The 26,574-nt window shown below is 51.2% G+C and overlaps 12 protein-coding genes across 12 annotated transcripts; 5 read left to right on the plus strand and 7 right to left on the minus strand.

Moving 5' to 3' along the window:
- Nucleotides 1–1,965: 1,965 nt before the first annotated feature.
- Nucleotides 1,966–3,526, minus strand: N7482_008004 (uncharacterized protein; the record flags this gene model as incomplete). The annotated part of the gene is made up of 4 exons (XM_056690128.1): nt 1,966–2,532; nt 2,593–3,294; nt 3,353–3,475; nt 3,524–3,526. 4 exons carry the CDS (start codon nt 3,524–3,526, stop codon nt 1,966–1,968), a joined length of 1,395 nt encoding a protein of 464 aa, XP_056539893.1.
- Nucleotides 3,527–4,566: 1,040 nt separating this feature from the next.
- On the minus strand, nt 4,567–6,850 carry N7482_008005 (fungal specific transcription factor domain-containing protein; the record flags this gene model as incomplete). Its single annotated transcript, XM_056690129.1, has 7 exons — nt 4,567–4,781; nt 4,839–5,335; nt 5,400–5,549; nt 5,604–5,796; nt 5,862–6,359; nt 6,422–6,714; nt 6,762–6,850. The coding sequence occupies 7 exons, from the start codon at nt 6,848–6,850 to the stop codon at nt 4,567–4,569; spliced, it is 1,935 nt and encodes a 644-aa protein (XP_056539894.1).
- A 720-nt stretch (nt 6,851–7,570) lies between these two features.
- Nucleotides 7,571–8,600, plus strand: N7482_008006 (alpha/beta fold hydrolase; the record flags this gene model as incomplete). Its single annotated transcript, XM_056690130.1, has 3 exons — nt 7,571–7,936; nt 7,997–8,347; nt 8,427–8,600. Coding segments are annotated over 3 exons (891 nt in total), but the record flags the coding sequence as incomplete, so codon positions are not given.
- Nucleotides 8,601–9,071: 471 nt separating this feature from the next.
- N7482_008007 (beta-N-acetylhexosaminidase) lies at nt 9,072–11,189 on the plus strand (the record flags this gene model as incomplete). Its single annotated transcript, XM_056690131.1, has 1 exon — nt 9,072–11,189. One exon carries the CDS (start codon nt 9,072–9,074, stop codon nt 11,187–11,189), a length of 2,118 nt encoding a protein of 705 aa, XP_056539896.1.
- A 245-nt stretch (nt 11,190–11,434) lies between these two features.
- On the minus strand, nt 11,435–12,558 carry N7482_008008 (isocitrate lyase/PEP mutase family protein; the record flags this gene model as incomplete). The annotated part of the gene is made up of 2 exons (XM_056690132.1): nt 11,435–12,280; nt 12,349–12,558. The coding sequence occupies 2 exons, from the start codon at nt 12,556–12,558 to the stop codon at nt 11,435–11,437; spliced, it is 1,056 nt and encodes a 351-aa protein (XP_056539897.1).
- Nucleotides 12,559–14,044: 1,486 nt separating this feature from the next.
- N7482_008009 (YoaK family protein) lies at nt 14,045–14,934 on the plus strand (the record flags this gene model as incomplete). The annotated part of the gene is made up of 2 exons (XM_056690133.1): nt 14,045–14,177; nt 14,345–14,934. 2 exons carry the CDS (start codon nt 14,045–14,047, stop codon nt 14,932–14,934), a joined length of 723 nt encoding a protein of 240 aa, XP_056539898.1.
- A 1,269-nt stretch (nt 14,935–16,203) lies between these two features.
- Nucleotides 16,204–17,738, minus strand: N7482_008010 (FAD-binding oxidoreductase; the record flags this gene model as incomplete). Its single annotated transcript, XM_056690134.1, has 3 exons — nt 16,204–16,325; nt 16,388–17,385; nt 17,656–17,738. 3 exons carry the CDS (start codon nt 17,736–17,738, stop codon nt 16,204–16,206), a joined length of 1,203 nt encoding a protein of 400 aa, XP_056539899.1.
- Nucleotides 17,739–18,154: 416 nt separating this feature from the next.
- Nucleotides 18,155–19,144, minus strand: N7482_008011 (Oxoglutarate/iron-dependent dioxygenase; the record flags this gene model as incomplete). Its single annotated transcript, XM_056690135.1, has 3 exons — nt 18,155–18,343; nt 18,404–18,790; nt 18,998–19,144. 3 exons carry the CDS (start codon nt 19,142–19,144, stop codon nt 18,155–18,157), a joined length of 723 nt encoding a protein of 240 aa, XP_056539900.1.
- A 1,411-nt stretch (nt 19,145–20,555) lies between these two features.
- N7482_008012 (pectate lyase family protein) lies at nt 20,556–21,781 on the plus strand (the record flags this gene model as incomplete). Its single annotated transcript, XM_056690136.1, has 5 exons — nt 20,556–20,678; nt 20,753–20,979; nt 21,034–21,119; nt 21,172–21,257; nt 21,317–21,781. 5 exons carry the CDS (start codon nt 20,556–20,558, stop codon nt 21,779–21,781), a joined length of 987 nt encoding a protein of 328 aa, XP_056539901.1.
- A 637-nt stretch (nt 21,782–22,418) lies between these two features.
- N7482_008013 (FAD-dependent oxidoreductase) lies at nt 22,419–23,828 on the minus strand (the record flags this gene model as incomplete). The annotated part of the gene is made up of 2 exons (XM_056690137.1): nt 22,419–22,777; nt 22,883–23,828. The coding sequence occupies 2 exons, from the start codon at nt 23,826–23,828 to the stop codon at nt 22,419–22,421; spliced, it is 1,305 nt and encodes a 434-aa protein (XP_056539902.1).
- A 1,368-nt stretch (nt 23,829–25,196) lies between these two features.
- N7482_008014 (nuclear transport factor 2 family protein) lies at nt 25,197–25,583 on the minus strand (the record flags this gene model as incomplete). Its single annotated transcript, XM_056690138.1, has 1 exon — nt 25,197–25,583. One exon carries the CDS (start codon nt 25,581–25,583, stop codon nt 25,197–25,199), a length of 387 nt encoding a protein of 128 aa, XP_056539903.1.
- Nucleotides 25,584–26,073: 490 nt separating this feature from the next.
- N7482_008015 (uncharacterized protein) lies at nt 26,074–26,295 on the plus strand (the record flags this gene model as incomplete). Its single annotated transcript, XM_056690139.1, has 1 exon — nt 26,074–26,295. The coding sequence occupies one exon, from the start codon at nt 26,074–26,076 to the stop codon at nt 26,293–26,295; it is 222 nt and encodes a 73-aa protein (XP_056539904.1).
- Between the last annotated feature and the right edge of the window lie 279 nt (nt 26,296–26,574).

Below are 26,574 nucleotides of genomic sequence, written 5' to 3' on the forward strand. Positions count from 1 at the left end.
TAGATATAAAAAGAGAGAGTATATCTATAAGGTTATCTTTAAAGATTAATAAAAGATAGTTATTAGAGAACTAAGATATCTAGCTCTATAATATATTAATAAATAGTATATAAGAGAAGATAGGACAGGGATAATAAAAATAAAAAGTAAGGCTAGGAAGGTAATAGGAAAAGATATATAAATATCTTTTTATCTAGGTAAATAAATAATTAGAGGGATTACTAGAAAGGAAAAGTAATAGATAGATAATTTAAGATAGAACTAACTAGATTCTAGATAGTAATTAGCTAATAAAACGTACTCTACTATAATCTTTATAGTCTAAGATTATAAGAACTACGAAGGGACTACTAAAAGATCTTAAAGATTACTAAAAGATCTTAAGGATCGCTAAAAAACCTTAAAAACCGCCGAAAGACTACTACTCCTATTTAAAGACTACTATTTTAGAGGTAGCGGATCCTATAGAGATTTCTAATAGCTATTATAGCTATTAGAGATATAATAGCTATTAGAGATCTTAGCTAAGGATACTAATAATATCTTTATAGATAGCCTAGATTTCTAATAGCTATTAAATATTTTATAACTAGGGAAATTAATAGGATCTAGGTAGTATATAGTATTAAATTCTAATAGCTATTAAAATTTCCGATAGCTATTAGAAAATAACGCTAAAGATATTAGCTAGCTAATATATATTTCTAACTATAAAAACTAACTAAATTTATACCCCCCCCCTAACCTCTCCTCTACTAGAGTAGTAAAATACTTAAATTTTAGTTAGTTCTTATACTTTAATAAATAAGATTCTAATATATAAGCTTATTTTACCTACTTTATTAATAATTAGGCCTAATTTATTATAAATATTAGTATATATACTAAAATAGTATTTAATAATAGTAATAAATACGGCTAAATTATTAGTTTATACGGCCGAAAAAAGAAGGTCTTAGTAGAATTATAAATATACGGGGGACCGTACGGGGGACTGTAAAGGACTATAGGGAACCGTAGTGCGGTCCTGAGTACTTTAAAAAAAGACTAAGGACCGGAGGGCCCGGTCCTGGTCCTAAGATTTAGGACCGGACCCGGTCTTTGGCGAGGTCTACCTGTTTTATAAGGGGTAGTCTACAGCAGCGCTTCCCCCCTGTTTTCCTTCTCAATCAATCAATGTTATTCATCTATATTGGTTCCGCTTGATATCATTCGTCGTCTTCGCATACTAGGCTATACAGTATCAGCTTACCCTGATATCTTGTTACACTAAGCATGAGCCTAGATCCACAAGAACGAAATACAAGCGGCGCTAACAATACAGACCGCCTTGACTATGTATTTGTTGACATTGGCTAGAGCTCCAGCTAGCCGCCGTCGTACAGCTCGACTCCTACCGCAGAAACCATCGCCCTAATAATAAATTGTCGTGGTCATTAGGGAGCATTTGAGTCTCAGTATAATCTTTCGTATTTAAGATGTGTTTTGGGATGGCCGATATAGGCGGGTGGCCGACGTAAGCGGGAAGTACGTTAGGTGAAACGGGTAACAAGTATACTATTAAATTGACTGCTCTGGAAGGCATCCATAGCAACCAAGGTACGGCCCTCTTATTCCATTGGTTCTCCATGCTTTCTTGTGGCTGTTTGGATGGGTAGAAAAGCAATGTGTTGGTGGTGGGGAATTTTCATCATGTCGGTGGTGGCGCAAGTTTATTGCACGTTGTCAACCAAATGACCACTATCTCGACGTGTAAAACAGTCTGTTATTTTAAATACACTAGTAATCCAATAGCACAAAAAAGAAGGTATGAGTGAGAGGTTCTGTTACTAAACTGTCTCGAAGGATGAGTCTTCTAAATACTTGAGTCCATCTGAAAAGGCGCTGTATTCGTCAGAATTGAGCTCAATCACAAATGTCACAAATGAATTGGTAAGAAGAAGTAATCGACGATGGTTGAATAATCTAAAGCTTCCCAGCTCCAGAGTAGCGGTCATTTGGTCGACACTTTGAAAACCACCCCATATATTTGTCCTCGATGTAAGGTGCTATACCAGTACCTGGGTACACGGCCTCGCGCCCGTGGACAAACCGCGCAAGTGCCTGTTCTGCATGCGCTTCAACGTCATATCCATATATATCCAGGACCGTTTGAGGGTCATCGTAGAGATTGCTGCTGCGAACTAAGTATTTCCCTTCAAGCGACGGTGCCATTGCCGCATCGCGAGCCTGTTGCTTAGGGCCATCTGGTAAGTGCCAGATGGCACCATTGAGAAATGAGACCTGTTGCTTCATAAAGGCTTTTGGCATCCGCTCGAGCTCGTATAGATTGATGGCTTCGCGAAGACTCAGTTTCCCATGTGTAACGGCCCCGACGCACTTTGCGAGGAAAGCTCCGTCTTCCATGGATGTAGCAGCTCCTTGCGCCATGTGATTTACCATTGAGTGCGCTGCATCCCCCATTAGGACCACATTCTTCTGCGGAGAGGACCATGATTGCAAGGGTCCGGTCACTAATAGCGGCCAGCGTGACTGGCATTATATAGATCGTCAGCAGCAATCCAGAGTTTCTCGAAAGGAAGTAAAGCTAACAGTCTCTGTGATCATATCGACAATGCGTTTAATCCGAGGATCAAACTCCTTGTATACATCCCGCATTTCCTTTATAGAAACATTCGTCTGGGTACTATAGACCTTCTCCGGACGATGATGCGAGAGCACCAGGTTGAAGGTTTCGCCTCCACTAATGGGATAAGTGATGATGTAGGCATTATGGCCCATCCAGACCTCCATCGTCAACTTTTGAATAAGCTCCTTTGCAATTGGATCCTGCCGGATAAGGTCATATGGTATAATCGCCCGGTAAGCACAGTTGGTGGTTTTGGCATCCGGTTTTATGTCCGGAAACAGTGTACTTCGGACAATGCTGTTGACGCCATCTGCACCCACGCAGAGGTCGAAATGATATGTATCGCCCTTTTGCGTTTCGAGCGTAACTTCACTCCCCTCCTGATACTCAAGTGAGACGACGCGACTGTTTATATGAATCGCTGCTCCCAGCTGGGTGGCCACGGCCGCAAGACCTTGGTGGAGATGAGCACGGTGCACAAGCCACCACGGTCTGCCCAATGCCCTTTCAATAATCGGTATTTCGGTATGTCCGACAAGAGTGCCATCTTTGCGGCGCATATTCAGTTCTTCGATTTGAACCAAGTTGTCTCCTATCACGTCCGCAACGCCCCATTTCTGCAGCAGAACCGATACATTCGGCGTCATCTGGATCCCGGCCCCAATCTTTTTGCTATGAGCTCCTGCATGCGGCATTATTTTCTGACCGGTAAGGCTAACTTACTTCGAGCAATTCATCCGCTGCTTCTAGGATAGTGACATCCACCCCTGCACGTCGAAAGGAAATGGCAGCTGCCAGCCCTCCTATTCCAGCTCCGATGATTCCAACATGGATATGCTGATTGGCCTGCATGTATAAGTACAACGCCAAGCATTCGGGAAGCAGCCTTCTCACCATGTTCAACGTTCAGGTGTATAGAGTTACTTGTGGTAGAGAAGAAGATAACTTAGGATTGACAACGAGAAGATACTCGTGTGGACACGTCCGATTGATTGCTCGTGATGCACCAAGCCATGGGATCCCGCAGCATATATATATACATGCAATTTCTCTTTTTCTCGCAAACCCCCCAACCCACCCGGCCCTGCTCGCTCGGGGAGTTAGGCATTCCGGCCCAGCCCACGGGAGTGTACGATACCCCGGATTCCCCGCATCCGCTAACTCAGGAGGACCTTTAGACGGGACGTATGCCTGTGGGACTTCTAAACTCACAGGAATACGGAATTGGTGGCGCATTTGGGGTAGATTTGAGGTGTTAAAAATAATAATGCCGACAATCGTGCCTTGTCAACTGATCATAGCATTGGCTGAATGGTTTACCACCATAGCCATTACCTGACCCGCCGGGCCGCCGGGCCGTTGGGGTTCGGTGCCGCACTATTATCCAGCGGGTCTAAATCCTACCATACCATCTTTCTCTGTAAAAGGTCCTCTACATGCTCTATTAGAAGGTAATCTAGGATATCCGCCTTAAGTTTATTTTTCTCACCTTTAAAGCAATGCTGGATCCTAAGACCATGCTCCTTCCCTCCCCGGCGAACTCATCTCGAGAGGCTCGAACTGCCGAACAGCCCAGCTTGTACCTACGTGACCCCTTCTCTTTTTACTCCGTTACATCTAACTAGTAGTCAATGCCTCACTATTTCAGGACCCTACCGAGAAGCTCCAACCCTAACCAATCATGAATTCGCCAAAGTCCATGGGCGGTACCAAGTCGGAGCTGTGAAGAGAAAAGAGTCCGGTTGAATATTCGGTAGGAAAGTCGAAAACAAGCCTATTATCAAAACATGGCTCTTCAGAAACTGTGCATTGTGCAGGTGAAAGCTGTTAGCGGTGCGTTGAGACGAATGCTGAAGCGTGGACAGGGCCAGCCTTGGAATGGCAAGGACGGGACGGAAGAGCGATTTGCATCTGTGGCAATAGAAACGCCAGGATAACTAACTTAGAGGGTCCAATATTGCAGATAGCTGCGAAAGGTATTCATGACACCGCTCAACAACAGGGTTTCCCGGGTCAAGCTGACGCAGTGCTTCAGCCGCGGTGTCAATATAGGGCCGGGAATGGCTAACCATTAACCAGGCTGACGGGTTGCGGTCACGCTCCTTCAATGCCACGATGAGAGAGCCGAAAATAACTAGTGCTGCATTGAAGGCTGTTTCAAATCAGTCTCAACTTCCCTGAAGTCGAACATCAACAGAACTCCACCTACTGTAGTAGAGTGAATAATTCCATGCACCCAAGAATTCACGTCGCCAGCCACTACCGGCAGACATATTGTGTACAGTCGAGATAATCGACATAGCGGATTCAACGCAGCTGATAACGCTGCTCAGTCCCATTTGCTGAAGCAGCCGCATTTCAGATTTCACCAGCGTGTCACCTTGCGTCTGGGTTGGGTCAAGGAGGCTCTCTAAGCAGCGGCGATGCACGAGGATTCGAAGGTTATTATAGCGCACGGAAAGGACAACCTCAAATCGATGACGGATTATCGAGCCTGTATCCATCTTCTCAACATCCTCCAGACTTAAGGGGCTATCCCAGACTTTCAGGCCCAGGGAGGGCAATTGCTGAAGTCGCCATTCATCGAGCTGGCGCTGCCCTTCGAGGATCCCGGACATGGCGTCTATGGGGCTCGTGGAAACAACGAATCCTAGATTGGCCCCATAGCATGATTCGAGCACGTTGTAAAGTATGACGTATAGCTTTCTGTATATTATCAGCGAAAGATCTCTGTCTTCTGAATTACATGGGAACGCAAGTCTGAGCTCACACTGCAGCCGTAAAGAAAGAGCCGTCCAACATTCGATGAGTATCAGACCCCACAGGCGAGGTTAACATTTGCAAGTCCTGAGAGGGCATTTCCAGCTTCACGTAAAATTCAGGGATAGTACACGGGCGACCGAAAGTCATGCTCAGAGTACTAGAATGATCGAATCAGCGCAATGCGGAAGACCTCACACAGAGCTGTCCTCACCGGTCAAGAAGGACACATCCAAACCAGGTGCGTTTACGAGTCTCACATTCCGTTGGAGGAAATCCCCGATTTGCATCTGGAGAGTGTAGACCCAATTGATACGCCGCAGATATTGCCAACCCATGTGCAGTCCAAGCTTGCACTGACTTTTGAGTACCTTGTAGGTATTGACCCAGGATTAGGAGATATTGCACTGCATCAGAATTAGCTCCTTGACATCCTGCGAAGAACAGGGTCAGCTCCCGCGTCGACACTCACCCATCTCTAAGCTGGCGTTTCGTCTGGAATCTCGATCACAGAGGCCATTTGCTCTTTGATAGTACACGTCGGATTCCTGTATCCGCTTCTCCGCTGGCATGTCACCTTTGGTTGACAGACTTGCTGCGATAGCGAGGACGATGTTGAGCAGACCGAGCCAGGTCCTACGGACCTTGCGAAATCTTTCCTTCTTCATCTGAAAGTATGTCTCGCAGAATGATTGCTCATGGATAAAAGGCAGAAGCTGTCCGGTCTTATAGAAGTACTGCTGAATAAGACTCCACGTACGCTCCTCGCTTGGTAGAGCGTAGATGTTGACTGCCGCGCTCAAATTAAGGTTCTCAACACTCACTGGATGGCCTGTAGATGGGGATTTGGCACCGTTGACCGTGCAGTTCCTCTGCGACGGAGACGGAACAAGGGCCGGCTCCCTATGCGGACTTGTCTTTGCTATCGCTCGAGATATATAGCGCAGAAATGCAATATTAGAAGAAGGCCCTTGCACAATTAGCGCCTAGTGGTGCCACCGACAATCCCATATAGGTAGACAATTAGCATACCGAAGAAACCACAATCCTCTTCGTCTGTGAACTGAAGCGCTCCCATACCGTCTACCGAGCTCTCAGATGCATCAATTTCTCCCAGAGGCTCTGTTGTATTCTGGTCCCTGGGATCTGGTGCTGCTGCTGAGCCGGTTGAAGAGTCCTGTACATCTTTCAGTGGGTCTTCTGGCCCCCTACTCGGGCCTCCTCTCGATTCTTTGCCGTCTATGGGCGCCGATGACCTATGGTCCTGGAGCTGCCGTATTGACGCTTCCATCTTCTCCAGTCGCTGCTCCAGTTGCAGGATATAGCTTGGACATTTGTTAACATCGTCGCCTACAGATGGCTCGCAAAAAACCTGTCGACGGTAGTCGAGGGGAATTGAATGCTCTTCACCTTTTCCCCATGGTCAGATTGTTCGGACCAGCACCCTCCGAGTACAAACATTCGACTTCCAGTTCGCGGCATAGGCCACATGGCCGATCACCTGAACACTAGATTGGATTCCGGTCAGCCGGCTGGCTTTCAGGTACTGTTCAAATCGACGCGGACTGCATCCTCACCCGGGATTTCCTGTGCCGACAAGATTGGCAGGCCAAAGTGGCCCTGCGCCGTTTATTCGACTGCGGCGCGGATGAAGACATGGTTTAAATGGGCGCTCGGGGTATTAGAACACATGCATGCTCTGCAGTTATCGCAGGGCAATTGCCAGGTGTTCTCTTTCAGATGCAACTGAGGGCAATGCGTAGTCACAGGAAGCTCTTCCCCGGAGACTCCAATTCTCCCCGGTCGCATTTCCCCGCTGTCCTTTTCTGGGAATGATTGGCGACCCACAGAAACCCAGCCCTTTCTAGCACAGGAAAGAGATGACCGCATCCGACTGAGCTCCGTTAAGCTATTTCCCCGCATCGGCCTAACTCCCCGGTCGCATCCAAATCCCGGTTCGACGGTTTGACATCATTACCCATCCATTCGTCCGGGGCGCGTCCCGCCTCATGGGACCATAGGAAGCCTGCTCGCGGGTGAGTATATATAGAGCCCAGTTGGATTTTGCAAACTGAATATTCGGTAGACTCGCTTCACTGCAGGTTATAAGCAGGATTCAACGCCTTCTCCTTATCACTTTCACTTTTTATCATACCGGCTTAAAAGGCTCAATTGATAGGCATAATGTCTCGTACGCAAATTGTACGAGTCCCTCACTTGGGGGGTATCGATGCCTCATATCATATGCCCTACGCGTACGACCCGAAGAAGCCCACTCTTGTACTCGTCAACTCTTTTACGACCTCCGTGGATCTCTACCAGAAACAATATGATGACAAAGGTTTGACTGACTCCATGAACCTACTGGCCATAGAACTGCTTGGCCATGGCCAAACACGAGCCAAGCGCGAGAATTGGACCTATTGGGATACTGCGGAGATGAATTTGCAGGTCTTGGATGCCCTCGGCATTGAGAAGGCCTTTGTGCTCGGTACGAGCCAGGGTGGTTGGATCACTGTTCGAATGGCGCTTATGCGACCGGAGAAGGTATGTGAATCCCGGGTAGGCACACGCGTATGACATGGCCCCATCTCAAACCTCCAGTAGATTCAAGGAATCATCCCGCTTGGAACCTCGCTGGACTACGAATCCGAGCGCACGCGCGAGCTTCATTGCTGGAACGGCCCCGGGCTCCTGCGCCCCAATATTGCAAAGTGGACCACAAAACAGCCTACTGAAGACTTTGAGCCCGACACCGCATACTGTGACTTCCTCATTGACATCGGTTTCAATGAGTGTGCCCCGGAGCTTCGCGAATTCTGGCGGCAGACGATCAAGGCCAACTATCGTGGTGATGACGGTCGTCGACGAATCCGGATGGCGGCCATTAATCTTGCTGAACGGGATGGGCTGCATTCCCGCCTGTCCGATGTTCGTTGTCCTGTGCTGTGGCTACACGTAAGTTTCTGCCGTTGGGCAGCTCCATGTTCGCTTGCGTAGAGGGGGCTTTGGTTAATTTCCGTCTTGCGATGTATAGGGTACCAAAGACGTGGTGTACTCGGTTGCAAACGCTCAAGAGGAGATCAAGATGTTCGTGAACTCTCCGGATGCACAGTTAGTGACTGTGGAAGGCGGGGCTCATTTCTTGAGCGGCTCTAATCCGATCGAAGTGGACGAGGCCCTGATTGGATTTGTGACAAAGTACAACTGATATCTTGAGATTGATTGTTGAGGGGTGGTAATTAACCACGGAGACTCTCGGCTATTAAAACAGTTATCACATGAAGGATGCTAAGGAACTTTTGAGAAGTTCCGGCCGTGGTGGTGGGTGATCCTCGTGGGAGAAAGTATATAACTTTGAAAATGAATTTCTTGACTTTGAAAGTTCATAGCCCGCCTGGCTTAATTCGCATTTGCTAAATTCTAGAACGGAAGTCAGGGTAGATCTATAAAGAGTTTGACTAGCTTTGCAACGAAAGTACTGTTCTTTACTCATGATTCGCTCCGACACCACGCATTCCCTGCCCACGTTTCCAAGACTAGCACCCACGCGGGATAGTCGCAAATCGATCCCTGGCCCAACTAGAAGAATGCAACGCTGCCATCAGGAACCGTGCGCGCCCCTCGCATCACAACATTAAAAGCCACCTACCCGCTCAAGTTCTGTCTGCTGAAATGGACAATGGCGACGTTCTCCATTCTTGCACTTGCGGCGGTCGCCTTGTCCCTGCAGACTCTGCCCCCGGTTGCATTTCATCCACACAGCCCAGATTCAGCTGCCGCCCAAGGATTTTCCCTTGCAAACGCTGACAATGTCATCTACATCCAGGATGGGTTTTCTAGTTGGAGAGATCAAGATGGTCTGACTTTAATTCCTCCATCGGCGTCAGAGTTTGCCCTGACGTTTCGTGACGATCTTCACGAGATCACCAACTCTTCGTGGGAAATACAAACAGTCAAGCAACTCCCGAAGCAGGCATCAGGGGTCTTCCTGGGCCGTTCAACAAAGCCAAAATCCCACTTCACATACGAAGATGGCACAGCAACCGAAGAGGGATACGAACTGATTGTCGAAAAGAACCGTGCGTGTATCTACGGGTCGGGTGCGCGAGGAATGTGGTGGGGGACGCGGACTCTTCTGCAACAGTTCGCGTTGAATCCACATTCTTTGATCCCAGCCGGCTGGGTGAAGGACGTGCCGGCCTATGCGACAAGAGGATTCATGCTCGATGCCGGGCGGAAATGGTATTCGTTGGACTACCTCAAGGACCTTTGCACCTACGCCTCATTCTTCAAGCTCTCGGAGTTCCACTACCATGCGACCGACAACTATCCGCTGAGCCGAGGACCTAATGTTTCATGGAACCAGGTCTACTCACAGTTTGCTTTGCGACCGAATAATCCGGAACTCCTCCCTCTTGTCCAAAGAGAGAATGAAACATTATCCCGTGCCCAGTTCAACGACTTCCAGGGTCACTGTGCTGCTCGGGGAGTGACGGTGGTTCCCGAAATTGAAAGCCCCGGCCATTGTCTATCCATCACGAAATGGAGACCAGACTTGGCTTTGGAATCTCGGGATCTTCTCAATCTCTCTCATCCGGATACCGTACCCCTGGTGAAATCCATATGGTCGGAGTTCCTGCCCTGGTTCCACACCAAAGAAGTCCACATCGGGGCCGATGAATATGACGCCGCGTTGGCAAATGATTACATCGCATTCGTGAATGAAATGGCCCGCTTTATCCAACAAACTTCCGGAAAGAAGATTCGCATTTGGGGCACTTACGAGCCATCCGATACCCGATCAATCAATAGAAATATCACGATCCAGCACTGGCAGTACGGACAATCGGACCCCATGCTGCTGGCCCAGGATGGATATCAGATCATCAATTCTGAGGACTGGTGGGCCTATATGTCCTTGAAGAACAACCACGTTCCTATAGCTCCGGCACCATATCCGCAATTTTTCAATAATGCCCGAGTGTTGAATTTTGCCGACAAAGAAGGTTGGCAGTGGACCCCACAACTGTTCAATCCGGTTAACATTACGGAGCAGCCCAATCAGAATTCCGTTCGGGGTGCGATCCTTGCTGCTTGGAACGATAATGGAGCCGATGCGACTACCCAGTTAGAATCATATTATGCAATTCGGAATGGCATTCCCGTGGTTGCGTCTCGCTCATGGTCGGGTAGTCGGGGGCCACGGTTAAGGGAAGAAGGCCTCGAAGAGGCGATTGAGATTTTGATTTCCAATGTGGTAGGAGAGAACCTGGAAAGGCAACTATTACAGACTGGAAAGTCCCGGACGCCATTGGTGTCCTGGAGGAAGCCGCACTCCGATCAGCCTCAGCAGCAATTTGCATTGGGGTATGGTAGCAAAGGAATGAACTACACTCTGCAGCTCAATGTTGCGGGCCCTTTTTCCCTCGAGTCGCATGATGCAAGACTTTCCCTTTCTGAGGATGGTCAATTAACCTTCACTGCTGACGGTTGGCCCTATCCGCTGCGCTCTATTGCTGAGGGAGACGGGTTCGACCCTGATGCACCGGGAAGAATTTGGGCCAATTCTACCGGCTCAACACATGAAATCGTCAAACTTCCCCAGAGGTGCCAAATAACCATTAGCACCAACGAAACTATCGGAAGTCGTGTATGGGTTGATGGTCAATTTATGGGAAGATTCGAAGTTTTTGTGTACGGTGGAAAGAACAGAGTCTTCTCTTGGAGTCAGATGGCTTTTGTTGCACCGCTCAATGTTCTCAAAGGTGAAGGGATAGATAGCTTACTATTATACTAGGCCATGGGGGATTGTATACAAGTAGTCCATCCCTTCATCACATAGCGTCTTCCAATTGACTCCCGGGATGAAAACTAGGTCGTACTTTTTCTTGCAGTGCCCTGTGGATTGAGAGCTTCGCTTTTTGCTACTCACGTTTCAAGGTTCATCCAAAGTTCAGGCTAGCTTCATGAAAGAGTCGGGTTAAGTTGGCTATCGAATAAATGACGGTGCTATAAATTGAATGAGCCGTAGCCGATACTACTTCAGACACCGTTGACAAAGCCATCCCCTCCTGCCTCTGTATCTACCCTCATAGAGTCCATGAGTCCACAGACCTCAAACAACTTACGAGGCCCAAGTCCATCGGGGGTTCCGACCACTCCGTCAGTCTTAAGGCGCTCCAAGGCTGATCGGATGCCCATGTAGGCGGGGACAAGGGACGCAAACGAGAAGATCATAATGCGAAATCCCATCTCTTCTGCCTCTCTGGTGGTAATAACCGGGCTGGCACCATTTTCAACCATGTTAAGAAGAAGAGGCCAGGGAGCTAGGTCCTGAACTGCCTGGCATGCCTGCTCCTTCGACGTGAAACCCTCTAGGAGACCCACATCAGCCCCGATCTCTCTGGCCGCTTTCAAGCGGGCGACGCAATCGTCATATCCATGTTGTTGCAGGGCATCAGTTCGTGCGATGAGAACAATATCCGAGTGTAGACGGTCCTTGGTCAGTTTGGCTGCCCGAACACGCGTCATGTATTCTTCTAGACTCACCACCCTCTTTCCAGCAAGGTGGCCACAGCGTTTATTCTGGATTTGGTCCTCGATATGGAATCCAGCCACACCAGCCTGAATATACTGCTGAACCGATTTGGATACCATGAGAGGGCCTGGGGTTAAACGTGTCAGCTTTGAAACCCTATTGAGCCCATTCAGAGTCTTTGAAGGGGTAGGGCCTCTCATACCTCCATAACCCGTATCCATGTCCGCAATCAGGGGAGGGCCAAACGGATCAAGATTGGCAATCATCTCCGCATTGGTGCGCATGTCATGAAGCTGGGCTAAACCAAGATCCGCCATCCCCAGGCGTGAGGCAGTCGTTCCTGCGCCAGTCTACAATGGTTAGTTATATGACTCATATGTCCAGTGAGTAACTATAACTTGAAAGAGGTGTGGCATACCATATACATGGCTTTGAACCCCAGATCCATAGCAATTCGAGCAGAGAGGCCATCGTATACTCCGGGGCAGACGATGAGCGCCTTGGTGTCCTTCAACATTCGGCGTAGTTTCGATGCGGCCGGAATCACATAAAGAGAGACAGTGGGCTCATGCCGCATCCCGTTGACCTCATAATAGCCATCTTTCTCGACGGTAATAGTGATTGTCATGGTTATTGACTGTCTAAAGCGTGAAGCAAGGGCTGATTGGCGGATCTGGACGCGGAGCTTATACACTTCAGATTGGAGATGCGGACCTCGCTACTTATAATTCCAGGTTTACTCTTTTCGGGATAATATCACCCGACTCCAACATTAACCTCAGATACCCGAATAACACCGATTCGCAGCTCAGGCCATGATCGCGAGGAACGGGCCTGGGTGTCTTGGAGATGCAACATCTCATGATGCGCCAAGACGGAAATTGCTCATTTGCTCTTGCTTGGGTCGTACCGATCCAAGGTGGACGCCTAGATGACCTGCTGCCCAGATGGAACCCCCTGCTGGAGTGAGGGCGTGAAGGCTGCCGAAGCGTCCTGGCAGTAGACACCGGCACCGATATGCTCAAGCCAGTTGCGCCACCCGTTGAAGATGGAACTCTAGTCCCAGCATCAGCTCGGCTAATAAAGCACCTGTCGCATCCAATTGGATAAAAGAAATAAACGGATCATGGTCTGGTAACGCAATGGAGAGGTACTTTTGTCTGATTGCGCAGGCGGAATAATCAACATGAAAATGCCGGGGATCGCGAATGCTTATGCAGCCCCTCGGGCCTTATATTCTCACTTGCATTTGCAAAGAGAGATGTCGGATGGACTAGGAGCAATGATCGGATCCTTCTAACCCCACTCCGCCAAGCCTCTTCTACAGTTCGTCACTCGGGAGATCAACAGCTACGCCAGGCGTGAATGCCCCGGAAACCCCCCCCCTCCTTTCATCTCTTGACTCGAGACATTGGTGAATCCGGGAAACCAACAGTGCTTGAGCTTTTCAAGTGTGAAGTACATCCAAGGCTAGCTCTCACAGGGTTAACCTTAGGCCCCCGCGAAGAGGGCATGATGACTAGGCTAGCAACCAAGTTGACATGCTAGCACCCCCCTGGTGGGAGACCATTGCGACACACCTCCGCCGCGGAGGGGTAGATCTCGGGACAAGAGGAGGCATAGCGCCAAGCGGCTCGGCATCGTGACTGATTTACCCCGAGTCCTTCTTGGCACTCTGGGCATGCATGTATCCGACCTGCAAGACGAAGTCGCCGACTCGGGCGGCAGGTCGGGCCCTGCATCCAATCCCCTGCCGAAACGAACATCCTTGGCGCGGAAAATGATGTGACGGTGGCTGCTCTTATGGTGCGGACCCTGTGCACATGTTGAATGGGCTTGCGTCTCTTGGACATCGATGCCCCTGGGGGAAGCGAGCTCCTATCTCCGGGGGGGAGGGGAGGAGGGGTTTTCTCTGTCTTCCGGGCCTTGAAGGAAATGCATACAGGATGCGAGGTCAACGGGTCGGTTGGGAAGGTGAAGGGGAGGGGAAAATCCCACCGCTGACGAGACTTCTCCCATACCCCCGCGAGTTTCAGACCCCGAGCCTTTTCTTCTCCCATTTTCAGCCCTGTTTTCTCGCGTCACTCTAGTGGCCACTCTAGCCGGCATCTGCGATGGAACAGCAGAAGAAATTGCTTCCTAGAATATCCAGGTTCCTAGAAGGGGAGATCGAACCACGTCACGCTGACCGGCTATTGTTTAGCTGTTGTTTGACATCGGGCCTCGTGGATAGTACGATATACAATGGTGCGACCCCCGTCTGCCTCGTGCGAGGGTGAGCCCATCGAACTGACCTGGACACAGCCTACAACACCTTCGTGTCAATGCAAACGGGTATAGACCCCATCTGACCATCGTCGGCGTCGCCTGACCTACAGGAAAAATGCTGATATCGCGTGTTGAATTGGCTGCAGGAAATACCATCTTCGTGGGACTGGGCGCTTCCAATCAAAATCCGCGTGCGTATGGATGGGCACGCTCGTTGACATCGATCGGCTGCTTTGTTATCGGTTGCTTCCTCTTTGCGCAGCTGAATCGTCTTGTTGGAGCGCGGCGTCGAGGGTGCTTGATGCTCTCTTTTCTCATCCAGGCTAGTATCATCCTCATCACCGCCGCTCTTGTTCAGGTGGGTGTCGTCTCGAGTGCCCTCGATGACAGTCAGTCGCACAAAACACCTCAGTGGGACCAGGAGGTGCCGATTGTGCTTCTCAGTTTTCAATCGGCGGGTCAGATCGTCGCCAGTCGCGCACTGGGATTCAACGAGATCCCGACCGTCGTGATCACCAGTCTCCTCTGTGACCTGATGTCAGACCCCAAGTTGTTCCTTCTGCAAAACAAAAAGCGGGATCGGCGCATCATTGCGTTTGTTTGGACCTTGCTGGGCGCCATCGCTGGGGGTTGGGTTACCAAGGCTACCCAGGAAATCGCGCCGATACTCTGGTTGTCGGCGGGGATCAAGTTGATAGTGGCAATTTCATGGGGGTTCTGGGAAACCAAGTCATAATATGACCTCGGTGAGGGACGAGGCAGGCCGATTGCTGCTCATCCTGGAGATGTACAGAAGAAGCCATCATATCCAACGGTCCACACAAGTGTGGAAGAGATGGGCGGGCGGACGCGCAGCTGATGCAGTTGGCCATCTCCTTCGGGCCGTCAGGCCCTCAGGCCCTCACGGTCGTGCCTGGCCGTCAAGGCAAGCAACAACATTGATCTCGCCGGGCGTTGGTCAAGATAATATACAGTGCATATTCTAAAGCAACACCAATCTTTGTCCTTCTGCCATTCTGCTGCCTACTGCACGCGCTACCTATTAGACTTTCAAGGTGTGAAATGGCTGATGTCGGTAGATGGCCTCGGGAGTTATCATCTCCAAGATGGAGCGAGGACAGCAAGACAATCCTAATTGACTCCGCACGGTAATGCACATCTGCATGACGCAGTAGGCCAAATCGTCGGAACAGACCTTTAACCTTCGATTTCACGATGGAATGGAAACCCTCCACCTCGCTTGTACAGTTCGCTCGGTCATACACACAGAGCGGCCCGACAAGCGCCCCCGCTGCGGCTCGGACCGTATCTCGGAACGCATCGCGGAAGCTGCGCGGGTGCCGCTGTTTCGGCCGGTGTTGGGCTGGTTCGGGCTGGCTTGTTGCGGCCATGCCCACAGAAGCTTCCGATAGCCGTTCATGAAACAGTTCAAAACCGGATCCTCGGGGATACAGTTCAAATTGATGCCCAGAATATATACCTCGTGGATCGGTGGGATCATTGCCACCAGTAGTCGGATCGTCCTGTTCAGGATGTCTGGTATCATTAATAGTGGTGGGAGCGCAAGGCCGCCGAATTACCGGTGATTAATTCCTCGGCCACGGATGTGGAAGCTTCTCGAGGCTAAAACTATCTATTACAGTTCCTTCGGGGCTGTTCATTCACAATTAGTTTGTCCCATCGTCCACGGGCGAAAGGTTACGCATGTCCCATCCGGGGGAGTCAAGGAAAGTGGATTTCGGGCGCGGCAAATGTAAGGAATCCCGGGAAGATTGGACCAGAATCAAGGCGGCTCCAGTATCATATCCTTCCTCGGCTGTAGATCACCCCAGGAGAAAATAAACTCCTCCTTTCCGGGAGCTTGCCTCTAGGTGGAGCGATATTCCAGGAGGATCCCACATTTTGTCATTTCACATTGCATGTGGCTTTCTAAGATACGGTCTTCATACACGAACGATCTACAACCCGAGCGTGCGCACGAAATCCTTTCCTGCCTCACGTACCTTCAAGGGGGCAGGGGAATGGGGTGCATCTTATGGAACACATTGTTCGGGTCGTACCGGGCCTTGAGGGTTTGAAGACGGCCCAAGTTCTCACCATAGATATTGGGTACGACGGAGTCACCCGCTGGCACTAGGGTCAGCATCGGCACTGGCCTCGTCGGGAGTGCGCACCGCAGAGCCACTTACGTTCAGCATAATTGATGTACTGAGGTACCTCCACCCCACCCTGCAGGTCTCTTTTCCTCGCGTCCAGCTCGGCCTTCCACTTAGCCTGGACACCGCGCGCCCACGCCCGATGATCCAAATCCTTTGCGGGATCGGTCCAGCGTAGATACAGAATACCATTTTGGGTCAAGTTGCGACTTGCCAGTGCGGTTGCCGGCACGGGTGTCTCGCAGATCTTGCGCATGTCAATACATTCGAGAATAATTGCGGAGGGCATCAGATCCAAATCGTCCTGGATCTTAGCCATGAATTCGTTAAACACACTTCGCATAAACCCGGGATCTAGTGGAGGCTCATAGAAGATGCCCTTGAAGGACTTGCGATCACCATACGTGGCTTGCGGATTCTGCAGGGTATTCACCACCGGGTAAGGGACTATGTCCACTGTGTTGAGGACGGGCTCCAAAGCTAGGAAGCCGGCAAAGCGCTCTTGGCCCTCTTCGCGAGTGCCATTGTAGAAACAGATAATGATGATCATCGGGCCCGAACCGTCTGGCGCTTGGGCGAAGATGCACATGGCCCCTGACCGCGCATCGGGATTTGCCAAAAGGCTATTCAGCAGCTCAATGATGCTCTCCAACCGGTCCGGGGAGAATCCCAGAATGCCGGCATAGACCCGATTTCCCTGGTGGTATGCCTGGTAGGTGAAGTCCACGACCACCCCAAAGTTGTATCCCGCGCCTCGCAGGGCCCAGAATAAATCGGGGTGCTCGGTTGCGGAGGCCGTCATGACGCGGCCGTCCGCCAAAACCACCGTGGCAGACCGCAGGTTGTCAATTGTCAGGCCGTATTGGCCACTCAACCAGCCATACCCTCCACCGAGGGTCAAGCCTCCGACACCCGTGTGGTTCACCGTTCCACCGACGGTCGCCAGGCCGTGAGCTGCGCCAGCCTCATCGACGGCCTTCCAGGTGGCACCCCCTGAGCCGTGATTGTCGTGCGGGAGACATCCACGGTGACTTGGCTCATGCGCGAGAGGTCGATAACCAAGCCGCCCTCGCTGGAACTGGTGCCAGCAGTGGAATGTCCCCCACCTCTCACCGCGAGGTCCACCGTGTGTTCCTGCGCCCATCGCAGGGCCACGCTAATGTCAGCGATATCCACGGGTTGGACCACGATTCCCTTGCCAATGTTAATGCCTCGAATGCATCCCGGTAGGGGAGGGGGAGTGTCTCCATACTGCCTGCTTCCTTCCGGTGTCCGACCATCGGATGAGGCTATCCTCGTACCCTTTGGAGCCCGGGATATGGACGGTCGCAGTGGCCAGCTGATCGCGCAGTGTTTCAATCGCCGAGGAGCTAATTCCCGCCATGGTGGAGCAGTACACCGGCCGTTGAAATAACCTGCCTCGTGTTATGGAAAGGTCTGGGTCAGGAATCAGGCCCACGCTAGTCACGACGAGTTGTGTGTTCGGTCGGTCGTCCGGTCAGACAGCAGCGCGGGGTATCGGAATCCGCAGCCGCGATCGGAACAATGGACTCGCCTTTCAATCCGACAACTACCCTACAAAATTGGGACTATGATGCTTTGTCTTCTCACACTATACGTTCTCTCATCCCGCTTCATTCTATTTTAAGCTCTGCTGGGAATACTTCGCGTACAGGTCGGGGTACCAACGCCGCCCGACATCCGGATGGCTCAGAATTCGATTTCGCAGGTGTGCCTCGCCAAACTACAGTCGAGTCAGTCTCACTCTCAATTGGACAAAACAAAGAAGGGGGGGGGGTTTTAACGCACGCAGGCATATAAAGGGGACAAGAATTCACTTGGGACATCGACTGCTCGCTTCTTCCGGTCATCTGCGGCGGGGATACGTCGCACAATGTGCGCGGCCGACTCCTTCAGCTCATCCAACGTCAGATCCAGCCGGACCCCCAGGAAATAGGGGATGCTATAGCGCGTCTGGGAGGTGGGTGCCTGGAATGACCCAGTCAGCGTTTTTGGCCTCGGCCGTCAACCGATATCATCACGCCTTACAATCACTCGATGGGTTGTGGCTGCGCAAACACCTCCGGTGATTGCCTCAAATCCTTGCTGGATATTAATCACCAAGCTACCGTCCACGGGTGGGACATCAATCCATTCACCGTTCTTGTTCAGAACTTGCAGCCCGCCGATGTTGTCCTGGGAAAGAAAAGTAAAAAGACCAGCCGAATCTTTATGAGGGCCGACACCTTGAGAGTCCGGTGCGGATGCGGGATACTTGACGAACTTCAGCCGGCTCATTTTGCCTTTAAAGTCGTCAAATGTGTCGGCCGGAAGGGACAGGCATTCTGCCACCAGATGTACAAACTTTTGGGCTAACTCATCAATTTTGGTCATGTATTCCTCAACAAGCGCCTGCGCACCAGGATGGTCCGGATACTGTATGGATTCGTTAGAGCATTGGAAGGCCAGGAAGCGCCCAGCTCGGCCAAGAACACGTCATCTACCTGATTCGGGCCCTCAAGCCGTTTCCAAAATGGATCCTGCGTCGTCCACTCCTCCATCCCTGGGGTCCCAAAGTCGTATTGCTGGCTGGTTCAGTGCCGGTATACATAAGATGAGGGCTAGAGTGGAAGTGTGACGTACTTCCCTGATATCCGTTCTGGCTGCTGTGGTCTCGGCCCCGAGGCGGGTATACCCCAGAAAGGACGGCGAGTGGATCATATTGCAGCTCTCCTTGGCCTCGGCAGACAGGTCAAAGAGTGGCGGGATTGCATCGTGCGTCCGACGCATAAGTTCCTAGCTTTGGGTCAGTCCTTCTCCACAGGCAAATTTATAATTGGGGGAAGCGGTTATCAGTTTCGAACCTCCAGTCCTGTATTAGTCAAGTATAAGAACCCCACGACAAAGATCGCCCGTCGGAGCTTCGCAAGCTCATCATCCCGGGTGGAAAGGGAGTTCAGACGAGAATAATCGACTTGGGGCACTGACGCAAATGTGTCCGTCATGTCGTCGTTTCACCCTGCGCCACAACGCATCTAGTGTATACCAAACACGTGCCAAGAATGTGTTCTCCGTCTTGATGTCTGTAGAGATTGGTGGCTGTATAATCCTGTCCTCCTGTTCGCAGCTTTCTTTGCACGACGGGACTTCCTAAACGCGGAGAACTCCAAGTTGACTCGACTCGTTTCCCCGCGCCGCGGTTACGTTTCCCCACCGCGGCGTCCCACCGATTTGCACCGGTACCTCTCGGCTTTCACCGCCTTCACCGTCGATCTCGACTTGCTGCTCCCTCTCGGACAGTCTGTCGTGTCGCTATGGCACGTGCAATAATACTGTTGAGCTCACAGGTGCACTTCCTTAAAGGTCCACGGGATTATTTGGAACATAAAATTTTATATCTCAAGGGGTGGCCAAGTGGTGGTAGAAAATTAATGCACAGATGTATACTGAGGTACAAATATAGATTGGAAATACAGATAATGCTTGCCAAATCATCCTTGTGGAGACCACCAGTATTGAATGAAACAGACCCAAGAGTGATGGCTACCTAACAAGGACGCAAGTCAAATTTGCCAATTGATGGAAATCTCCCAGTTCACCCTTCATCGACTGGTGCCAAGATCCCCGGGGACGTGATGAAACCCCAGCGATCTTGGCGCCCCACTGCACCCCGGAGGTGAAGCCGCCACAAGGTCATTTGTGGAAGTTTTGATTTTTACCTTTGATGATCCCCAGCGGTGATTTAGTTATTTTACTCGTGGGATCGGGTGCGTAGGCAACTTGCCAGAGGGTGAATAATTTCCCCATAAAACCTAGATTCCTCCTGCAGGCGGCGCTAATGCCATGTGTTGGGGGTGCCAAGCGCGGAATGTCTTCTCCGAGGGACTAGAGCCAAAATTCTTGCATGAAGGCAGATTCTTCGTAGCCGCATTGATACATTTCTTGTCGGAGAATTATGGCGGACGAGTCCACCTCTCTCCTCCAATTCACGCGCTAATGTGGAATAAATGACACCGCGAAGAAATGCCGTCCACAATGATGGACAGGAGCATTGAATGGGGTCCAGTGGAGAGGCTCAGGGGAGGTTGAAAGGTATAAAAAGCCTTGCGAGCTCCATTCTTGCGGCTTTGATTTAATCTTGCCCGACAATTCGACTCGATTTCTATTTAAACCGCGACTTCTTCTTGACTCTTCTTCACAAATGGCTCCTTCCAAGTTGATTGCCGCCGTGCTTGCTAGCTACCTCTCCGGGATAGCCCTGGCAGCCCCTACTGTAACCACTAATGTGGGCAAACCGTTTGTGAAGCGCGCCAGTATTAATGACGTAAGTGACAATCTTGTCGATATGTCTTGATTGTGTTCTATGCTCGCACTGACTGGTCGGCATACGAGGTTTAGGCCGCGACCGGTTACGCTAGTCAGAATGGAGGCACTACTGGTGGCGCTGGTGGTACTACCACAACTGTATCATCATACGCGGCCTTCACGTCGGCAGTGTCTGGAGATGCCGCCAAGGTGGTGGTTGTCAGCGGCACCATAACGAAAACTGCTGATCAGGCCCGCGTGGGTAGCAACACCAGTATCATCGGCAAGAACTCGAATGCGAAGCTTGTGAACTTTGGCATGTCGGTGTCCCCAATATCCTCAGGGCTTCTATCCGGTTGCTGACCCATGCTTAGTCTCGTCAAAGAAGAATCCAACGTCATCATTCGCAATCTAGGAATCGAGAAGGTTCTGGCAGACAACGGAGATGCCATTGGAGTCCGTAAGTTGTCTTTCTGTTTTTGGCTCTATATCTCGTGGCTAACGCCCACGAGAATACTCCAACAATGTTTGGATTGATCACTGCGATGTGTCCTCCGACATGGATCACGACAAGGATTATTATGACGGCCTTATCGACGTAAGATTCTTCACCACAGCGAAATGGAGTATGAGTATAGCATACTAACATTGCCTTAGATCACCCATGCAGCTGACTATGTCACGGTGTCCAACACGTTCCTCCATGATCACTGGAAAGCATCCTTGATCGGGCACTCAGACAGCAACGGTGATGAGGATACTGGCTATCTGCATGTTACTCAAAACAACAACTATTGGTACAACATCAATTCCCGGACACCATCGATTCGATTCGGCACGGGTCACTTCTACAACAGTTATTTCGAGCAAGTGAACGACGGAATCAATACTCGCGATGGTGCCCAAGTCCTTGTTGAATCTAACACGTTCGTGGGTTGTGATAAGCCTCTTTACTCGACTGACGCTGGCTATGCTGTGGCAAAGGACAATGACTTTGGTGACGGGGCGAACACTGCCGAAACTGGAACTCTGACCTCTGTCCCCTATAGCTATAGCCTGCTGGGATCTGGAAAAGTTAAGAGCTCTGTCGTCGGTACTGCGGGTCAGACGCTGAGCTTTTAAGGACTTGAGGCGGCCAATATCTAGCTTGCGCAAAGTGATTTAGCCGAGAAGTGTGTCGTGAAGAATGTAGGGGCAGGTGAAATGAGATTACATTGTGCCACAATAACCATATGTATATATCCCTGCTACTGTAGTTTACAGTTACCAGTATTGTCATGTGTGAAACCTCCATACAACGAATGACGCGTAGGAGCTAGAGCAAAGGCAGACAACCGCTAGGCAGCGAAGACCAAATTACCAAAGACTCCAGAATCAAGGACAATTTTCACAGCAGTGACGGTCATAGTAATTGAAGCCATCGAAGGTCTCTTCTGGTGACAAAACGACAAAGGGACCCGTGCGATATCTCTCAGAATCTCTTGAATTTGTAAATGATTCAACCAGATATAGAGTCAAGAAGAGCATCGGGTTAGAGAAAGGCTGCTGTGATCCAACAAAATGATATCGAATCAAATCAAATCAAATTCAGAGCCCAAAATCAAAACAGCAACACTTGCCTGACCACCCTCCGGGTGCAAAAAGGCAAGGCAATCAAGTTATTGTAGGATATCATACCACCAAATCAAACCCAATTCGACGCCCCATGCAACGCAGCTGAACACCACTAACTGAAGGAAATTCGTAGAACCTCTTTCGCCTACACGGTATGCTCCTTCAGAAATGAATGCAGCGTCACCAGATCCTCACTTGGGGTTGGAGTTGGGAGCATGATTTTGGTAGCGTCGAACTCCCATGCAGACTCTCGCTCCTCGCGGTGGCTACGAAGATAGAAGGGGGTCATCCACTCTGTGAGTCGACATTCAAGCAGGCCCATGTCGCGATTTCGATCCCACATTCGGCGAGATTCTTTGAAGGCACGGTTGATCGTATCGCGACGGAGCCGCTCATACACATCGAAAACCTCTGACAAGGGTTCTGAACGGTAGCGCGCTAGAATACGCGCGAAGAGAATGGCATCATCTAACGCATATGATGCCGATTCGTCCCGGGGGGCATCTAACGTGTACCGTTAGTAGATGGAGGCAGGTCTAGCCCGTTGTCTGGTATCTAGGGGGCATACCGCATGAGCTGCATCGCCAAGGAGAATGACGCGGTTCATACACCATTGTCCTCCCGGTCGGACTTGATAGACCGGATAGAGCATCCAATCCGCGCTGCTATTCACCATTTCTCGAATGCAGGGCATCGCTGATTTGGAGAAGCGGTCTCGCATCTCACTGCGCAGAGCACGACGGATGCGATTCTGCGTTGCCCAGTCTTGGCCCGGCTCGAGTCGGTACGAGCTCAACTCGCCTTGATCAAACTGCACGATTGCGGCGGCAAAGATTTGCTCACGGTCCCGATCACAAAAGCTCGTCAACAGCGAGCCATGACGGGATATATTCAAGGCGGCGGACTGAAAATGGATTGGAGAGGACAAGGAGTCCGACGGGATATTGGCTTGGAGGAAAGACATGCCCGTGTATTGAGACGGGCTGTCAGGATCAACCCAGCGGTTGCGAACTGCCGAATGAGCCCCATCACAGCCCAGAACAAGATCGGCAATGGCCTCCGATCCGTCCTGAAAATGGACGACGGCTTGGTCGCCAAGTTCTTCGCCGCCGACCACTTTCTTGCCGAAGATGATATTGATGTGCGGCGTCCTCTCGACCACCGTCATCATGGCCACGGAGAGGGCAATCCGCATCACACGGCGGCCCTTGTACCCACCAAAGCCGTTTCCATCATGATCAACAAAGTCGATCGAACCAAGCGAGCGACCGGAGCGCATCGAGAAGAGCTCGACTGCATTCACCTCGGCTCCACCATCGGACCCCATGCGCTCCAGCTCATCCAAGACTCCCAGCAGCGCCAGATGTCGCTGAGCGACCGGGGTCAGATTGATGGCGCCACCCGATGTCGACAGGATATCATGTCGTTCATAAACGGTGATTTTGAGACCCGGCACGAATGGTGAGAGTTCGTGAGAGAGGGCGAGCGCGCAGGCAATGCCGGCAATACCCGCGCCCACGATGACGATGTTGTGAGGCGGGCTTGGAGGATCCATCTTCTCGAGAGCAAGGACACAGCCGAGATGACGAAGGTCTCGATAGTCACCGGCGGAGAGGACGCGTCGGATCGGGGTCGTCAAACAATACCGTGTGCTGGAATGGCTGATCCGATCCACCTTACACTTGATCCGTTGTTGGGCCGGGGGAATAGGGTGGACACGATATATAAAATATATAAAATCGTCCAGCGCCGCCACGGATCCAAATATGACACAACCAGCCCGTCCAGATCTGCCATTCGTTGTCTACAAAAAAGATCCAGGCCCAACCACCAAGCCCACTGATTCAACAGCCCCGGCCGGAGGAAAACTCAAGGTTCCTCGGCCGGGCGAGGCGATGGCTCGGCATTTGCCCCCAACGGCACCATCTGTGGAACCGTGGTGGGTCTGCCCGAGTAGACCAGCGCCGGATGAGGACTGGCCTGCGTCCGGAAGACTTGGCGAGAAAGGGCTATCTCCCTTCTCAGGCCAAACAGAAGTACGTCAAAGCGATGGACCACACAAAAGATCGCTGAAAGCGAGCGCCTCAGCCGTCAGCTGTGTATCAGGCATTCCGGCCAGGCAGAAGTTGGACGGCAAGCGCCCTGGGGGATATGTAGGCATTTATTTTTCGAGCTGACTACTCCGTCCAACCCCAACAAGTCCTGGATTTCTTGCAGCAGCGCCCGTCTCGGCTCCGCTCGGCCCCGCTCGGCTCCACGGGGATGCTAGTTCCGAATGGGATATACAGCACATCTAAGTATAACCTGAATGAAAATGGCTATATGATTCTTTGTGGAGCCATCCTCGAGCCAACGAGGTTATCGAACTATTCCACCTCCGTGGGGCCCTTGTGGTTTATTCGTCGTCATCCTTGGCAGCACCAGGCGCCGGCCCGGATTCCGTTCTGCAGAATCGAAGAGGCGCTAGCGGCGACCAATGCATGCACGTCTCTTTTCTGATTAATGCCAAACAAAATACTACCGCTGGGAAGCGAGTCGGGAGAAATCCTTTAGTCCACTCGCTCCGTGCTCGCTCCGTGCACGAAACAAACCCGCATAACCAATCAGCACCAAGGGGCCTTTCGCGCTACTGCTACGGAATGGCCGGTCCCAACTGGGTCTGCACGGGCGATCATTCTGATCACCACATGTCTCGCGCAGTTCGAGTCTGAGGTTGTGATCAAGCAAGAGACGGGGGTGTGGCCATGTTGTCCATTGGTATTCAATCGCATCATACAGGCAGCATAACAAGAAAGTATGTAGACCAGTTCATCATTTCGTGATGCATTGACATCATATTACCGTTCACAAGTATAAGACGCTCACTGGTCCATCCATCCAGTGTCCCTGATTCCTTCCTCTCTCTCTCTCTCTCTCTCTCTCTCTACAACAGTGTTTCTGAGTGCGAGAAAATTGTCCATTCACCATCTGACCCTTGGCCCCATGTGGTTGAGCCGGTGGCCCGGTACTCTTTCTGGCCCCTCACCGCGCGGACTTTGTATGTCACAGCACCCGCCATGAGATCAATGATGATGATCCGAACTTCATCAAGCTGATACCCGTCAAACCGATGGAAGGGGGGCTTGAGCGCATTATGGAAATCGGATTCGTTCTCAAGAGTCAAGATGGGCATCTGCGGGAACATGAGGTTGGCTTCCGGGTTGCACAGTTTCTGTACTGCGGGGGCTGGGTCGGCCGAGGTGAGTGCAGTCCATAGTGCACGCTCTTTGTTGAGGAGATCCTCCCGAATGCGATCGTGCATGGATGGCATGACGGCGGATATAAGATCGATAAGGTCGAGACACTTGCGGTGCAAGAGGTGCGGGAGGGGTGTGTGTGAAATACTAGACGAATGAGCGACGCTGGTCAAGCACGACAGGGAGGCTGTAGCCTACTTTTCACTCTGGGGGCCAACTTACCGGAGGACAACCAGAGAGCAGTAGCGACACGATCAGTGCGGTTGTGAGGGTCGCACGTCCCTAGGGGAGGTGGGAACCGACGGTGGTTTTAATTGCTAGTTTGGCTGGTTGGCTGGTTGGCTGGTTTGCTGGTTTGCTGGTTTGCTGGTTTGCTGGTTTGCTGGTTTGCTGGTTTTGCTGGTGGCTGTACAGCAGAGAACAATATATTAAAATGACATCATGGGGATGACGTTGAATCCCTGCGAGACTGGGATTGCACAACCCTCTTGGGATCGTCGATTCCGGTCCCACGAAAGGCCCAGGGCTTCTTGGGGCTTCTCAGGGCCCCTCCTGACATGCGTCATGCCCCACGCTGTCTGGCCATGGTGGCTTGAGCCCCGCGCGTCATCGGGCACGGTTGACTGCATTGTCGTCTGGGGAGAGGCGGCGACCCAGGACCAGCCCTTCTGCGATAGCATCGATCGAGCCCATCGTGCGATTTTCAACAAGATCTCCGGCCTCGGGGTGGGGAGTGTATCACGGGTTGATCATGCTGTTGGTGGGCTGTGGCCTCACGCTGAGTAAGCTTCGGCCACCCGTTCACGCAACCAAGCACGTGACTGAGCCCCTGATGGCCTGAGGCTGCCAATGACCCTCCAACGCCTCCGCACGCGAGGGCCGCAATCAACAAAGATGCCGTGATTGTGATTGGCGTGGAAATTGCAGCATGCTTGCAGTTTGACAGAGCAGGGTTAGTCATTCTTGCTCCTTTGAATCCCGGATTGAGCCTAGCATACTCCGCAATGTCTATGCCGGAGAGGTCGATCCCATGAATCTGCCACCATCAACTTGGCATATGACCCT

Source organism: Penicillium canariense (assembly GCF_028826845.1).
Source record: "Penicillium canariense strain IBT 26290 chromosome Unknown utg000006l_segment0_segment0, whole genome shotgun sequence".
Lineage (NCBI taxonomy): Eukaryota > Fungi > Ascomycota > Eurotiomycetes > Eurotiales > Aspergillaceae > Penicillium > Penicillium canariense.